Source organism: Lepus europaeus, chromosome 5 (assembly GCF_033115175.1).
Source record: "Lepus europaeus isolate LE1 chromosome 5, mLepTim1.pri, whole genome shotgun sequence".
Classification (NCBI taxonomy): domain Eukaryota; kingdom Metazoa; phylum Chordata; class Mammalia; order Lagomorpha; family Leporidae; genus Lepus; species Lepus europaeus.
Window position 1 is genome coordinate 8,148,369 of NC_084831.1, and position 15,929 is coordinate 8,164,297.

General features: G+C 58.5%; 2 protein-coding genes across 3 annotated transcripts in view; both read left to right on the top strand.

The window, feature by feature from the left end:
* Positions 1–920, top strand: part of PLOD1 (procollagen-lysine,2-oxoglutarate 5-dioxygenase 1) — a 28,108-nt gene extending 27,188 nt beyond the window's left edge. Inside the window, exon 19 of the mRNA XM_062190452.1 lies at positions 3–920. Within this exon, the coding sequence (XP_062046436.1) occupies positions 3–158 (156 nt within the window). The 3' untranslated portion in view covers positions 159–920. The remainder of the gene's footprint in view (positions 1–2) is intronic.
* Positions 921–4,530: 3,610 nt separating this feature from the next.
* Positions 4,531–15,929, top strand: part of MFN2 (mitofusin 2) — a 29,534-nt gene continuing 18,135 nt past the window's right edge. Inside the window, exons 1-5 of one of the 2 annotated variants that reach the window (XM_062190455.1) lie at positions 4,531–4,731; positions 6,216–6,346; positions 6,688–6,771; positions 11,176–11,354; positions 13,752–13,887. In XM_062190455.1, the coding sequence (XP_062046439.1) occupies positions 11,180–11,354; positions 13,752–13,887 (311 nt within the window). In that variant the 5' untranslated portion in view covers positions 4,531–4,731; positions 6,216–6,346; positions 6,688–6,771; positions 11,176–11,179. The remainder of the gene's footprint in view (positions 4,732–6,215; positions 6,347–6,687; positions 6,772–11,175; positions 11,355–13,751; positions 13,888–15,929) is intronic. The other variant, XM_062190454.1, reaches the window with a different exon arrangement.

Here is a 15,929-nt window from a genome sequence, read left to right on the forward strand (position 1 = left end):
AGGGTGGGGGCTGTCGCTTCCTGCGCTACAACTGCTCCATCCGAGCCCCAAGGAAAGGCTGGGCCCTCATGCACCCCGGACGGCTCACGCACTACCACGAGGGGCTCCCCACCACCAAGGGCACGCGCTACATCGCCGTCTCCTTCGTCGACCCCTAATGGGCCAGGCCCCGCCCCCTGGAACCTTTCCTCTTGGCTGATGACCACTGCCCAGCAGCTCCCGGAGGCCTTGGCGTCCCAGGGAAGCCGGCCCAGCCTCCAGGCTCCTGACCTCCCGTGGCCCTGGGAGCGCCAGTTGGAGTGACAGGGCGCAGGCCGGAGGCGGGGCCCTCTGCGACCTTGGGACCTTGCTCGCCCGCTCTGTTCACTTGATCACTTTGGAGAGACGCCCTCCCTGCCCGCCCGGCTGCCTGAAAAGCAGAATTCCCTTCCCACGCTTCTTTCTGGGGGCCAGACTGGAGAACAGGGCTAGCCTGAGCTGCCTGGACAGACGCCAGGCCCCGGAGCGCCTCCCGGGGTGGCGGCGGCCTCGGTGACTTCTGCTGCTAGAGTCCTGAGACCTGGATCAGCTTACAGCCCCCCCCTGAGCCGGAGACTGCGGAAGCCCCTTCCTCCAGGGCTCCTGTTGGGGCTGCGCACTGCTGTCCGCTGGAGACAGCGACTCCGAGAACCTCCCGGGAGACGGGAAGGGCATTTGTGTGCCACAGCTCTCGATCCTGAACGTGACTTCTGCTGGGACGAGGGCCACGGACGTGTCCACACACTGCCACGGGTCATCCTGTCGCTGGTCCCTCCAGACAGAGGGCCAGCCGGTCAGAACTAGAGTTGCTATTAAAGGTCTTTCCGACCACGGAGTGGGAGATGACTGGCGTGGGCGGGAGGGCGCCTACAGGCAGAGGTTTTTGGAGCCGTGATGGGTAAGAAAGTCCGTGTAGCAGCCTTGGCGACTTCTGTGTCCCGAGCCCAGGCTTGGGCTTGCTCTGTTGGTTCTATTCCGGAAGGCCCGACCGGGAGTCCGGCGCTGGCTGCCTGGGGCGCACTTGTTCATGGGCTGCCCCGTGCCCTCTGAAGCCTTCCTGCGAACATGAAGCCGGACCAACAGGGAAGAGTTCTGTGCCTGGACAGATGCTCTGGTGGCACCGATTGCACTGCAGAGCCCTGCTCAACCCTAAGAGCCGACGCCTGCCCGCCCCATGCTGTGGGCTGGGCGCTGCACACCAATATCGGGGGTAGGGGCTGGGATTTCCTTTCTACAGTGAAGAAACAGGCTCAGAGAAGCCAAGTGATGGGCCCAAGGTCACACAGCAAGTCAGTGGCCAGGACAAGGATTTGAGTTAGGATTTCAGTGACCAGAGAAATCTGATCTTCCCCTCACTGTGCCCCAGGCCCTAGGCAGAGGTGAGGTGGGGACAGAAAGAACCTAATGCAGTTGGCTGGTAAATGCCACAGTGGCTCTAAGAACCGAGTAGCAGCATGGGAGCGGGAGGGCCCGGCTGGCTTGTGCAGCACAGGACTCCTGCGCCCCCAGGGGTGGGTTGTCACAGCTGGGGAGGGGGAGCCGCGGGGATGCTCCTAAACATCTTGAAATACACAGGACCGCCCAGCCTTCTGCAGCCCCACGAGCGGGTGGTGCTCAGGATGACAGCAGGTGCACTTGGGCTGCGCGCAGAGGGGACGGCGGAGGGCTGCTGGGGGGGGGGGGCGGACTGGGCGGGTGGAGGGGCCCAGTCTCCCAGGTGTCTCGGAGTTCTGTCGCTGTGACTGCATGCCGCAGACCAGGCAATTTATAGAGAACACGGGTTTATTTAGCTCTCGGTTCTGGAGCGGGGAGGTGCAAGAACAGGGCGCCGGCACCTGGTTAGGGTGGTCTTGCTGCAGCGTGGCATCATGGGGCCCTGGAGGGCGTTGCTGCATCATGGCGTCATGGAGGCCCTGGAGGGCGCCTCCAGTGTGCGGGCTCTGCGCGCTTGTCCACATGGTCACTAATCCCATGGCCACCTGCACCACCCCGTGCAACCCCAGTGACCCCCAGAACCTCACCTCCACATGCATGGCTTAGGGGGGACTACGTTTCCCATGCATGAGCTTTGGACACACTCAACAATCGCACCGAGCTAGGAGGAGCCGGGGCTTTATCTGGGAAGCAACTAGAGCATCCAAGGGCTTGGAAGATTTTTAAGTTTTTTTTTTTTTTTTTTTTTTTGACAGGCAGAGTGGATAGTGAGAGAGAGAGAGAGAAAGGTCTTCCTTTTTGCCGTTGGTTCACCCTCCAATGGCCACTGCGGCCAGCGCATCTCACTGATCCGAAGCCAGGAGCCAGGTGCTTCTGGTCTCCCATGGGGTGCAGGGCCCAAGCACTTGGGCCATCCTCCACTGCACTCCCGGGCCATAGCAGAGAGCTGGCCTGGAAGAGGGGCAACCGGGACAGAATCTGGTGCCCCAACCGGGACTAGAACCCGGTGTGCCGGCGCCGCAAGGCAGAGGATTAGCCTGTTAAGCCATGGCGCCGGCCTTTTTTTTTTTTTTTTTTTTTTAGTTTTTTGCTTTTAAAAATTCGGGGCCAGCACTGTGGCACAGTGGGTTAAGCTGCCTGTGGCACCAGCAGCCCATATCAGCACCGGTCTGAGTCCCGGCTGCTCTGCTTCCAAACCAGCTCCCTGCTATGGCCTGGGAACGCAATGGATGACGGCCCAAGTCCTTGGGCCCCTGCACCCGCGTGGGAGACCCAGATGGAATTCCGTGCTCCTGGCCCAGCCCTGGCTGTTGGCAATTTGGGCAGTGACCCAGCAAAAGCAAGATCTTTCTCTCTCTCTCTCTGTCTGCCTTTCAAATAAATACATTTTTAAAAAATTGGCTTGTGGTGAATCCAAGCAGCACAAATCCATCCCTCTCTTCCTCCTCACCCCTGGCTGCTGCCTGGTACCGTGGTTCTCTGGATCCCCTGGAGCTGTCTGCGTGGGCACAAGCACGGAGGTTTGGGTTTGGGGTTTTCTGCACTCTCTCCTTTGCTGATTACACATGCCTCTTGTGTCCACCAGGAAAAAGTCTATCAGGATAGGACTGGGTGGCGTGAGAAAGGTCTCTGCTCAGCCCTGCCCGGCGGCCTCCCCAGCAGTCCCGGGAGAATCTTGTCCTTGATGGGGTGGAGTCAGGCCCTCAGCGGGGCAGGGGGAGCCCGGAAGCCCGGGGCTGGGTTCTGAGCAGCCAGGGCCGAGGCCCACACCTGCGAGGAGGTGTCCGGAAGAGGTGACCCGGATGCGAGAGTTCAGGAGGGAGCGACTCCAGGCCGCCACCGTGACTTTGGCCAGATTCTGCCAAAGAAAAACGAAATGGGACTGACAGTTCCTGCCCTTGATGGTCCGGTTTCTGCTGCTAAGAACGCAGGACCGCAGACCGGGTAGACTTCAGGGGAAAGGGGGTTTATCCGGCTCATGGCTCTGATCCAAGGTGGAGGGGCCGCGTCTGATGTTGATCTCACTGACAGAGCCTCGAGGCCGTGAAGCCCCCAGGACTCACCCACGGGGGCCCCACATTTGGGACCTCGCCTGACCCTAGTCACCTCCGGAAGAGAATTAAAAGTTGCAGCCTCATAAAACCGCACAGTGGGGATGAAACTCCAGCGTACATTTCAGGGGGGATGGGCCACACTCACGCAGTCACAAGGTTCTCCCGGAAGCAGGCCAGGGCGAGCCACGCCCCAGACACAGGCCTGGCCACACCTGGGGCAGGGGCTGGGCGTGGGCTGCTCCGAGGGCGGTGGAGCTCCCTCTGACCCACCTCCCAGGAGTCCCGGTTTGCCTCTGGGGGCTCCTTGTAGCACGAATCTACCCAGGGTTTGGAGAAATCCACTGCCGACCCCCAAAGTGAACCACTGTTGTCACAGCTACACGGTGAAAAGGAACACCAGGTGCAGTTAATTTAGGGAATACAATTCATCCCACCCCATTTATCCCACATGGGATCATTTCAACACATCGTCAAAACACAGGCACCAGCAGCTGCGCGTCACGCACGTGGGCTTGGCGGCTCCCCCGCGAGGCCAGGCCCGCAGAGCCGCTTGGCGGCTGTGTCCTGGCGCCTGGCACACAATGAGGGCCCAGTGGGCCGACAGGAGAGCTCGGGGGCCGGGGGCGTCTCTGCCCTGAGCCCCCGGCCCTGTAGCAGGAGCTGTATCCCTGGGGGCTGCTCTTCGGGCCTCAAAGGCAATTGCAGGGCGGCAGGCCCCAGCTTGTCCCTAGATGAGTCACTTCGCCCTGAGGGCTTAATCCTCATAAACACGCTTCTGTAGATAACAAAACACAAGTCTGAATTCCAGAGCTTGGCGAGGCCATGGGGTCAGGCTCCGGGGTCACAGATGAAAGAGCGGGAACCTGTAATCCACGCCCTTGTGTTTTTTTTTTTTTTTTGTCTCTTGACAGTTCGAGGCTCCTCCCTCCCGTCGGAACTACAACTCCCATGATGCAGCGAGAAGCCAACCCCGCTACGTCATCATCCGAGGACGCCCTGGAGTGAACTGGAGCGTTGAGAAGCCTGTTGAGACTCAGAGGCCGGGGCCCTTGAGGCTTAGGAACAGTGGGGTCGAAGTGGCTGAGCGCGGAGTCTGCGGGCTCACTGCGGCCCAGCGGCGAATCTGCTGGTGACACGCGCGTCCCCCCCGCCCCGCCTGTGCCCACGGTGGCGCTCCTGGTGACGTTGCGGGTGTGATGGCCGCCGCGAGGCTGGGAAGGTGAAGGTGAGAGGGCGAGCGCGCCGGGGCGGTGGGGCCGGCCCGGCTCGGCCGGGAGAGCCTTGAGCATCCTAGCGCGAACGGGTGGGACGCTGGGGCTCCCGGGGTCCCGGCTTTGGGCAGACTGACGTCCCTACGCTTCGTCCTCGCCGCTGGGCCCTCCGCGGCCCGGAGAGGAGGGGGCGGGACGCGGGGCTGGGCTCGGGGGCAGGGCCCCCTAGAAAACTCACCGCTCCCGCTTTCCCAGCCTTCACGGCCGCGTTCCGCCTCCGCGCAGCCCCCACTTCTCGTCCAGCGTCTGGTCAGGGCGGGTGCCCACGTCCATCCCCGGGGCGCCCGCCCTCCCCCTCTTGGGGCGCTTGCTGCTCGGGGGTAAAAAGCGGTCGCTCTGCTCGTGCGGCTCCTCCGCGGACTCCGGGCCCTGGAGGGCGAGGACTGCTCCCTCCCCACCCCTGACCCCAGCCCCTACCACGCCCCCAGAAGGCTCGCAGAGCGCTGAGAAATGAGCTGGATGCTGGCAGGCAGGAGAGCCTGGCCCCCTCCCCGGTCCCGCATTGCCCGATCTCTCTGATCTCCCTCCTCCCCGAAAGGGCTCCCCAGGGCCGGGAGGGGGAGGCAGCCCCTTGGAGTTGAGAACACGCGAGCTTTGGCGTGGCGGAGAGCTGGGTTACTGCCTTCCCCGCCTGGCTACTCCTCTGTCAGCCTTCCAAGCCTTCCCGGCCGCTGTTGGCCTCGGAACTGGGAGCGCCGGGCGTTATTTACAGCGGCTGCCACGTGGTGGCCATCAGCCAGTTCCACTTTGCTTTCCTCACCGCAGCCCTCAGTCCTCAAGCCCAGCTCGCCTCCCTCCTCGCCTCTCGCTCCGCACACGTGCGGGGTACTCCCTGCTGCCTCCCGCCGGCCCGTGGCTGACCGTGTGTGTGTGTTTGTGCACCCCCACGTCTGGTGTCGTGTGCCTCTCGGGCACTCCTGACCGTGTGTGTGTGTTGTGCACACCCAGTGTTGAACCCCCACGTCTGGTGTTGTGTCTGCCTCCCGCCGGCCCGTGGCTGACCGTGTGTGTGTGTTTGTGCACCCCCACGTCTGGTGTCGTGTGCCTCTTGGGCACTCCTGACCGTGTGTGTGTTGTGCACACCCAGTGTTGAACCCCCACATCTGGTGTTGTGTCTGCCTCCCGCCGGCCCGTGGCTGACCGTGTGTGTGTTGTGCACGCCCAGTGTTGAACCCCCACATCTGGTGTTGTGTCTGCCTCCTGCCGGCCCGTGGCTGACCATGTGTGTGTTTGCACGCCCAGTGTTGAACCCCACGTCTGGTGTTGTCTGCCTCTCGGGCACTCCCTCACGTGCCAGCCCAAGCTTCCTGGCTCCGCAATGAGTAAGCCTCCCTCGGGCGGGAGTTTGTTTGGCTCTCAAGCGTGCTTGGCGGTGTTTTGCCCGTCACTTCGGGATTGGGGGGCGGCCCGTTGACATCTCCCTTTTTCCTTCCTGCAGGTTCGGGCTGGTGGAGTCAACACAGCCGTCGCCTCGATCTGAGACAGGACAGAGGACCGGGCGCTTTCCATCTTCTGGGCTGCAGCCATGTCCGTGATGCCCACCCTGTGAAGTCCGTCACCGTCCAAAAAGTGAGTGGTGGCGGTGACTTGTGGCGCCGTGGACCTGGGCTGTGCTCTGGCAGTGCCCGTGGCGAGACTCGGCCAGGGTCCTGTGTGTGGAGCTGAAAATGCCACCCTCTCTCCGTCCCACCCCAGCGGAGGGCTCCGCTGGCTGCCGGGAGAGCGGTCTGAGGGCTGACGGTCGGAGAGTGGCCTGGCTCTCCTGAAGAAGCGGTCACTGTCTCCCTTGCTTGCTCCTCTGCTGGCTGTCTCCTCCTCCCCCTCTGCCGGCGGAGGTTGGCTTCTGATCACAGCTCCTCTGAGAGTGCTCTGTCCCTTCACCCCGTGTGCCTTGTGTTTCCATTTCTCAGCTCCTCCTCTGTTCCAATTGAGCCCGCAGACGGTCGCGGATCCATTTTCTTTTCCCTGCTAGGAGTTGCTGTGCATAGAACTGGGTAAGGAGCACGTGTGGACTCGGCCGGTGCTTGGACCCAGACACGGCTCACGGGGAATCCGCAGCTGCCGTCCCCACGCCCGGATAACTAATCCTCCTCACTAATGGCCTGTGCTGAGGCAAAGCTGTTCGCCTTGGAGTGCTCCATTTAGAATTCGCTTTGTTTCTGGTTAATACCTGTTAATACCACGCCCCTGGCACTTTTTGGCTGGGTGTAGGCAACTCCCAGGAGGAAGGGCCCTTTCCCAAAAGCTTGGTCCTCAGACTGAAGCCTGCTTTCTAGAACTTTCTTCACTGAGCACATTTCTGAGATGCGGCCTTCAGTACAGCGCGAAGAATCGCATGTCTTTATAACAGAACTTCCTTCCCAGGGCCTGCGCTTCCCCCAGTGGCGGGCGGATCGCAGATGGTGTCTCACACACTGGAGCACCACGGCCCGCACGCTGAAGCTCTCTGAGCGCTGGGAGGCACAAGAGCTGGCAGAGTGCTGTGGCTGTGTAACTGACGCTGGACGTGGACTGGCTCGGCTGCGCGTGGGGGCTGGGCTGCCCAGGCCTGTGGCGAGCCCTGTGGTGAAGCAGAGATTATCAGGGCTTTCCAGAGAGGGAGCAGGAACACAGCGGCCGCCCACCTCCCCGCAAGGGTGGGGAGCCAGCAGGCAAAGCCCCGAGATAGCGGGGGCCCTGTCTTGGCTTTTCTGCATGTGATTTACAACTTCGGCCTATTTGTGTGCATATATATGTCCAGTTTGCTCTTTGAAAGGAGTAAGTGTGTTGAACTCTTGATTGATTCAGCTCCAAATACTAAGAGACACTCACCAAAGCTGCTTTTTAAGAAAGGGGATGGTGTCACGGAGCGGGTGGTGCTCGGTTCGGGTCTGGACGGACAGCAGGTGCAGCACGAATGCAGAACCTCCCCTTGGCAAGGGGCGCAGCAGGAGAGTCGGCCAGAGGGGTGGGCGGTGGTTTCAGGCGAGGGCCTTGACCGGGGGCGCTCCTACACCAGCCGAGCTGCTGTTAGGCCTTGTAGCCCCCAACCACTAGGCTTTTACCAGTGTGCATGCCTTTGAATCTTGAAGTTACTGAATATGCTCTTGGCTTCGTTTCCTTGGGGCTTGCAAACAAAGACCAGAACTTCAGAGCTCCTGCCTCTGAAGCCCAGCGGATACCAGGGTATCTGTATCCTGCAGCGAGTCTCCTGTGGGGCTGGGCGCTGCCGATCCTTGCCCAAGCCGTCTCCACAGGAGCTGGTGGGGCTGCCTGCCCTTCCCTGAAGGCTGGCTGTGGGGAGTCACGTGGTCTTGCTGGTAGGGTCTATGACTGCTGTTGCTGTAGCTCATGGACTGGCACCTCTGAGCCCTGACCGAGAGCTAAGCACGTTGCGTGCGTCATCTCCAGTCTGCTCGGGCTGTGTGCTGCCTTGCTGTGGTACACAAGGCCAGGCTCTGATAGGAAAGAGTTACACGCGCAGTTTGCTCCCAGCGCTGCCCGTATTGAGGGCAGCCCTGCGTCATGCTGCATCCCAGACCCCATTGCTTTCCTTATGATGACTTCCGCCTGCCACTCCCCCTCTTCTCTGAGAGTCTTACATGCTGGGCCCCGCTGAGCCTAATTGCCCTCCTTTTCTGCTCTGGAGGAGCCAGAGTGTTACGCTGTTTCTAAACCTCTCCCAGAGCACTGCTGTGTTCGAAGGCCCAGGCCTGTGGGCTCCCTGCTGGGAATACATCTCCCATAGCTGCGGCGTTGTACTGAGGCGGAAGGTGGAAACGGACGTGGGGTAATCATTGGCATTGCAAAAGAACTCGTAGATTTGGGCAGCGCACGCGGGTTGCTGGCTCCCTGGGCGTCTGTCGGGCTTTCTGTCCTCTCTTCGGGATGGTTCCTATGAGCCAGCTCTGGTACTTGGTCTCTGCAGTTTTTCCAGATGTTCTTTATGCGTCTCAGAACCTTGTTCAGCACACTTGTGGTGCCATTTAGAAGTGACTCATTGCGCTGGTGGACAGCTAGAAGTCAGGTGTGGGGAGGGTGGGGGGCCAGTGGAGTGGCCTGGGGGGAGCGCTGGATCCAGGCCCTCACAGTGGTGCTACTACCCCTCGTCCTTTTCCCTCTGACATCCCAAGATAAGCAGACTCTGCTGCCAGAGTCGCTGTCTCCCGGGGGACATGATGGGCTTCCCAGCTACACCTGGGCGCCACCTGCTCTGCCTCTTTGCCTTTGACCAAAGACCTCTAGGACCTTAGCGTTAAGTCTCACAGCCCTAACGTGTTGTCACTGTGTGAAGAAAAGCCTGCAGAGACCCGTGGGTGACAGCGCTTACACGAGGGGGTGCAGCTGACACTCTGGGGTGGTTTCCTATAGTGCATGCGTGAAAGTGCTTTAAAAGTTCAAGGAACATGGAACTAAAAAGATAAGTTTATTTTAGAGCAAAAAAATTGAAATCCATGCATAGCTTTATAAGGTGCATTTTTCCCCCTTTTTTTTTTTTTTAAGATTTATTTATTTGAAAGGCAGAGTTATAGAGAGGCAGAGGCAGAGAGAGAGAGAGGTCTTCCATCTGCTGGTTCACTCTCCAGATGGCCACAACAGCTAGAGCTGCACTGATCTGAAGCCAGGAGCCAGGAGCTTCTTCTGGGTCCCCCATGTGGGTGTAGGGCTCCAAGTACTTGGGCCATCTTCTGCTGCTTTCCCAGGCCACAGCAGAGAGCTGGATTGGAAGTAGAGCAGTTGGGCCTTGAACCGTTGCCCATATGGGATGCCCACATTGCAGGCGGTGGCTTAACCTGCTACGCCACAGCGCCAGCCCCTTTCCCCTGACTTTTGGGAATATTCTCATCTTACACTAAATGAGACAAATTCATATTTTTATTTTTATTTGTTTATTTATTTTTTGACAGGCAGAGTTAGAGAGAGACAGAGAGAAAGGTCTTCCTTTTTGCCGTTGGTTCACCCTCCAATGGCCGCCACGGCTGGTGCGCTGTGCCGATCCGAAGCCAGGAGCCAGGTGCTTCTCCTGGTCTCCCATGGGGTGCAGGGCCCAAGCACTTGGGCCATCCTCCACTGCCCTCCCAGGCCACAGCAGAGAGCTGGCCTGGAAGAGGAGCAACCAGGACAGAAGCTGGCGCCCCGACCGGGACTAGAACCAGGGGTGCTGGTGCCACAGGCGGAGGATCAGCCTAGTGAGCCGTGGCGCCGGCTGACCAATTCATATTTTTAAATAAATTGTGGAAGTAGACCCCGCACCTGAAATCACCCTTCCTTGTCTTCCTCCTCCAACAATAAAGACAAACCGTGTTAGGAATTAGGACCACTGGGCTCTTGAACAGCGGAGTGGCCAGGAGAGGGTGATGCGAGTTGCTGACCTTGCACATTGCAGCTACTCTTTGTGCTTTTTCTTGGGTAGATGATGTTCAGAAATAAGTCAGGCGCTGTGCCTTAGCAGGTAAAGCCGTTGCCTGCAGTGCCAGCATCCTATATGGGTGCCAGTTCGAGTGCTGTCTGTTTCACTTCAATCCAGCTCTCTGCTGTGGCCTGGGAAAGCAGTGGAGGATGGCCCAAGTCCTTGTGCCCCTGCACCCGCATGGGAGACCTGGAAGAGGCTCCTGGCTCCTGGCTTCGGATTGGCTCAGCTCCAGCTGTTGCAGCCATTTGGGGGGTGAACTAGCGGATGGAAGACCTCTCTCTCTCTCTCTGCTTCTCCCTTTCCCTCTCCCTCTCTGTAATTCTGCCTTTAAATAAATAAATAAATCTTTAAAGAAGGGGAAAAAAAAAAGTCAGAGGCTGGTGTTGTGGCCCGGTGGGTTAAGCCGCCGCTTGCGATGCCCGCTCTCCATGTTGTGGTGCCGGTTCAAGTCCAGGCTGCTCTGCGTCCCATCCTGTCTCCTGCTAATGTGGCCAAGGAAGCAGCAGATGATGGCCCATGTGGGAGACCTGGGTGGAGCTCCTGGATCGAGCTTTGGCCTGGCGCAGCCCAGCCATAGTGGCCATCTGGGGAGTAAACCAGGGGGTGGGAGATCTCTGTTTCTCTGTTTTTCTCTGCCTTTCAAATAAATAAAACTTTTTGTTGTTTTTTTTTTTTAAAGAAAATTCAGATTTCTGTCACACTTTTCTGCTTGAGACTTAGGGGAGGGGTTCTGTGTGCGTCACTGTCGGGGCCTGAGCTCAGGGCCCTGGCTCCAGCGTTGTGTGCGCGTGCCGTGCGCGTGTCAGGAGGTCTGGCCCAGATGGCCTCAGAGCCCCCTTCCTAGCCGTGAGCTGCTGCTCCCTCGCTGTACTCGGCCTCGTCCTGGAGGGCTCTGTATTCTCCAGGGAGCCCTGAGTGGTCCCAGTCCTCCCTGTCGCCCCCTGCCACGCCCAGCAGGTGTCCCACGGTGTCTTCGCGGGCTCGCTCACGTTGTCTTCTCTTGCAGCGCCATGTCCCTGCTCTTTTCTCGATGCAACTCCATCGTCACAGTCAAGAAGGACAAGAGACACATGGCTGAGGTGAATGCGTCGCCACTCAAGCACTTCGTCACCGCCAAGAAGAAGATCAATGGCATCTTTGAGCAGCTGGGGGCCTACATCCAGGAGAGCGCCACCTTCCTGGAAGGTGAGCTGCACACCGCTCCGCTGGGCCCATGCTTCCCGGTCGAGATATTAGGCTGTGGGATTGGGGGTAGGGAGGTGCAGCCTTGCTCGTGGGGAACTTGTGCCCAGGTGGGCTGGCACCCCAGTGGTGCTCTGCTCTTGGGATCCTGTGGGACTGGGCTCTGGGAAGGCTGGGCGGGGAATGCACCATTGAAGAATTCAGTAAGAATTCCACGTGTTTTGTTTCATTGAATCGTACTGGGTAGGTGAGTCTTGTCCCCATCTAAAAGGCAAGCAGACTGAGGTTGGAGATTTGGCTAACACCTGTGAGTGACCGAGCCCCTCTTTACCCGGGTGAGGTCTCCCACTCCATGGTCCGGGGCGTAGCCCAGGCACTATACGGGCGTTGGTTGTCTCTGACCAGGGTGCCTCTCCGCTATTTTTAGATGGTGACAGGCTATGAATAGGAAGCGCTTCACCTTTGCCTTTTGTACTAGTTACTAATTCGAGCCCAACCTTTCATCCTTGGTGGGTCAACAGGAAGGACTGCTCCCTGAGCCCTGCGTGTCTGGCGCCAGCTCACAGCTGCTGGCTCCCTCCCTAGATGGACACCTTGGCTGCAGGTCCTGGGTCTGTGAGGACCCAGCAGCCGAATCTCGGGGGCCCCTGGGTTCCACGTTTGTGGCCGAGGGCCTCAGGGAGACCGGATTTTCAGGTTCTTGTCAACCCCTACCTCCATTGGCCACCTTCCCTCCTCCACCCTGCTTTCACCCAGAGCCCCTGGGCTTATTGCTGAACAGGCCAGGCTGCTACACAAGGCTCTGTGAAGCCAGGGACTGTGTGTCCTGTTTCTTCTCTCCCTGTACCCTGCCCTGTGCAGGTTTCTTTATGCAGGAGAAGGTGTCCCCTAAATATTTACTGAGTCAAAAAATCTCAACGTTCAAGTTGTGTGGTCACTGGCTGCAGCGACGGCAGGTCACTCGCTGTTTGTTCAGCAGTAGCTTTAGAGGGCCTGGCCCTGGCCCAGGCGTGGGCATGCAGAGACGAGACCGGCACCCGCTCTGGCACCCTGGCTCACCTCCTCGGACGATGCTGTGCACAGACAGGCCTCGGGGAGGTGCTGGTGCGATGGGTGCCCTGCTCACCCTGTTTGTGAAAGTGGTTAGGTGGATGGGAAAGACCTGGAGTGGCCTGAGCTGTGGTTAGGATTGCTCGGGGTCCAGAGGGGATGGTTCTGCACGTGGTGGGGACCAAGAGCTTGGGGGTCTGCTGGCTCCTGCTTTTCAGCCACATACTTGAGAGCCAGCTTCTTCCAAGGGCTGTTCCCAAGGCTGTGCTCACGTGCCCAGATTAGGGAGGGTCTGGGTGGGTCTGGGTGGGGGTGACTGAAGGACACGGTGAGGGGCCTTGGTTGGCTTGGTCACTTCCTGTCATGGTCGTAGCCATAGGGGGCACCTGCTGGGTGTCTATGACATGTTAGTTGCCATGCTCTGGAAGTTTTGAGAGTGTTCTCACGGCTGGGGCGTGTCTGGCAGGAGTGTGCCAAGGGCCAGAACCCATCCATACCCCTGCCAGCTGCAGCAGCTGGCTGGAGCAAGTGTCGCCGGGGTGCTGTCAGCCTGTCAGGGCACTGGGGGAAGCCCAGGTACCCATTCACTTGGCCAACGTTTGTGCACCTCCTAGTACTGGGTCCAGATAGCAGCCCTCTTGGGGCAGGCGATGCAACACATGGGAGCTAGATGGTTAGGCAGTGTGAGGTGATGTTGAGACAGAGTGCAAGGTGCTATGGGTGCATAGATGAGGAGGACCCAATTCAGGTTGGGGGGGGGGTGCAGTCAGGGAGGACGTAGGAGAAGCTAAACTGCCCCAGGTGGTGCATGAGTTCTTCAGGGGGTGGGGAAGAGGGGGAAAGGGCAGGGGGAGGGGTTGGTGAGTGTGTGGATGTGGTGATGTGGAGAGAGGCCAGCGGGGCCCAGTCCCTCAGGAAGGACCACGTGGAGCACGCAGAGTGGTTGAGAGCCCGCGCTCCGGAGCCAGGCCGCCTGGTTCACCTCCCCCGGCTCTTTCATTACTGATAGCTGTGTGGGTAGCCGGGGTCAAATGAGACCTAGTCTGAAAGGTGACCAGAACAGGGCCTGGCGTATGGAGAGAATGTTGAAGTATTCGTTAAGAAAAAGACACAGTAAGGGTTAACACAGCCAGCATCCTTAGCACGTGGAGTTTTATTTCATTTGCTCTCACAGTAGTCACAGGAAGTAGATGCTACTGTTGTCTCCATTTTCTGGATGAGAAAACTGAGACCCACAAAGGCTCACAGAGTCAGGAAGTGGTAGAACCAGTGCGGGAGCCCAGGTGCCCTGCTCCCAGGCTGGTGGCGCTCCTCTGATCATGTGGTAACCCGCTGTCGGTCCCCCCGCAGACACCTACAGGAATGCCGAGCTGGACCCAGTGACGACGGAGGAGCAGGTTCTGGACGTCAAAGGGTACCTGTCCAAAGTGAGGGGCATCAGCGAGGTGCTGGCCCGGCGGCACATGAAAGTGGCTTTTTTCGGCCGGTGAGTCCTTGAAGCCCTCACGGCGTCCTCCTTCCTGGCCGGCGGGGAGGGAGGCCCTGCGTGCAGGATGCAGTCAGCGCCCGAGGTAGGGAGCTAGAGTGGCCCGGTCCTTGCGGCCTTTGTCTTTCTTTTCTAGTTGTAGTAAAGCCCGTGTGACAGAACCTAGCGTCTCAGTTGTCTTAGGTGTGTAGCTGAGTGGAAGTGGACCCACACAGTGCAGCCAGGCTCCAGCATGTTTGCATCTCGCAAAACCGGAACTCTGTCCCCAGGAGACGCTGACTCCCCATCCTCCAGTCCTGTCTGGAATTGACTTTTCTGGGTGTTCATGTACGTGGAATTACACGAGTCCAGCACTTGTCTTTTGGCGACTGACTTGTTTCATTTGGTGTAACGTCCTCTAAAGTTTGTCCGCACACGCACATCAGGGACTGGTTCCTTCTTTTTTTTTTTTTTTTTTTTTTGACAGGCAGAGTGGACAGTGAGAGAGAGAGAGACAGAGAGAAAGGTCTTCCTTTTTTTCCATTGGTTCACCCTCCAATGGCTGCTGTGGCCAGTGCACCGTGCTGATCCGAAGCCAGGAGCCAGGTGCTTCTTGTGGTCTCCCATGCGGGTGCAGGGCCCAAGCACTTGGGCCATCCTCCACTGCACTCCCGGGCCACAGCAGAGAGCTGGTCTGGAAGAGGGGCAACCAGGACAGAATCTGGTGCCCTGACCGGGACTAGAACCCGGTGAGCTGGCGCTGTAGGCAGAGGATTAGCCTAGTGAGCCGTGGCGCTGGCCTTGAGCATCTTTTTTTAAAGATTTATTTATTTGGGCTGGTGCTGTGGTGTAGCGGGTAGAGCTGCCACCTGCAGTGCTCACGTCCCATATGGGCACCGGTTCGAGTCCCAGCTGCTCCACTTCCGATCCAGCTCCCTGCGGTGGCCTGAGAAGGCAGTGGAAGATGGCCCAAGTGCTTGGGCCCCTGCACCTATGTGGGAGAGCCGGAGGAAGCTCCTGGCTTCAGATTGGCTCAGCTCCGGTCATTGCGGCTACTTGGGGAGTGAACCAGCAGATGGAAGACCCCTCTCTCTCCCTCTCTCTGCCTCTCTGTAACTCTGCAACATTGCCTTTCAAATGGATAAATAAATCTTTAAAATAAAAAAAAAATTTATTTATTTATTTGAAAGAATTACAGAGAGGCAGAGAGAGAGAGAGATCTTCCATCCACTGGTTCACTCCCCAAGTGGCTGCAACGGCCAGAGCTGGGCCAATCCGAAGCCGGAAGCCAGGAGCTTCTTCTGAGTCTCCCACGTGGGTGCAAGGGCCCAAGCTTGGACCATCTTCCACTGCTTTCCCAGGCCACAGCAGAGAGCTGGATCAGAAGTGGAGCAGCTGGGACTTTGCTGCCCATAGAGCATGCTGGCGTCACAGGCGGCAGCTTTACCAGCTATGCCATGGTGCCAACCCTTTTCTCATTTTTAAAATTGGGTTGTTTGTTTTGCTGTTGTTGAGGGTTTTTTTGTTTTTTGGTTTTTTTTTAATATTTATTTATAGAGCCTCTGCTGTGACGTAGTGGGTAAAGCCACCGCGTGCAGTGCCAGCCTCCCGTATGGGCGCCGGTTGGAGTCCTATCTGCTCCACTTCCTATCCAGCTCTCTGCTAACGTGCCTGGGAAAGCAGTAGAAGATGCCCGGTCTTTGGGCCCCTGCACATGCATGGGAGACGCAGAAGAAGCTCCTGGCTCTGGCTGTTGTGGCCATGTAGGGAGTAAACCAGCAGTCAGAGCTCTCTCTGCCTCTGCCTCTCTGTAACTCTGTCTTTCAAGTCAATAATTACTTGAAATATTTACTTCAAACAAGTAAAAAAGATTTACTTATTTGAAAGGCAGAGGCAGAGAGAGCTTCTGTCCGCTGGTTCACTCCCCAAATGGCCGCATTGGCTACAGCCGGGCCATTCCAAAGGCAGGTGCCAGGAGCTTCTTCCAGGTCTCCCATGTGGGTACGGAAGAACAGGGATCCAAGCACTTAGGCCATCCTCCACTGCCTTCTCAGGCCATAGGA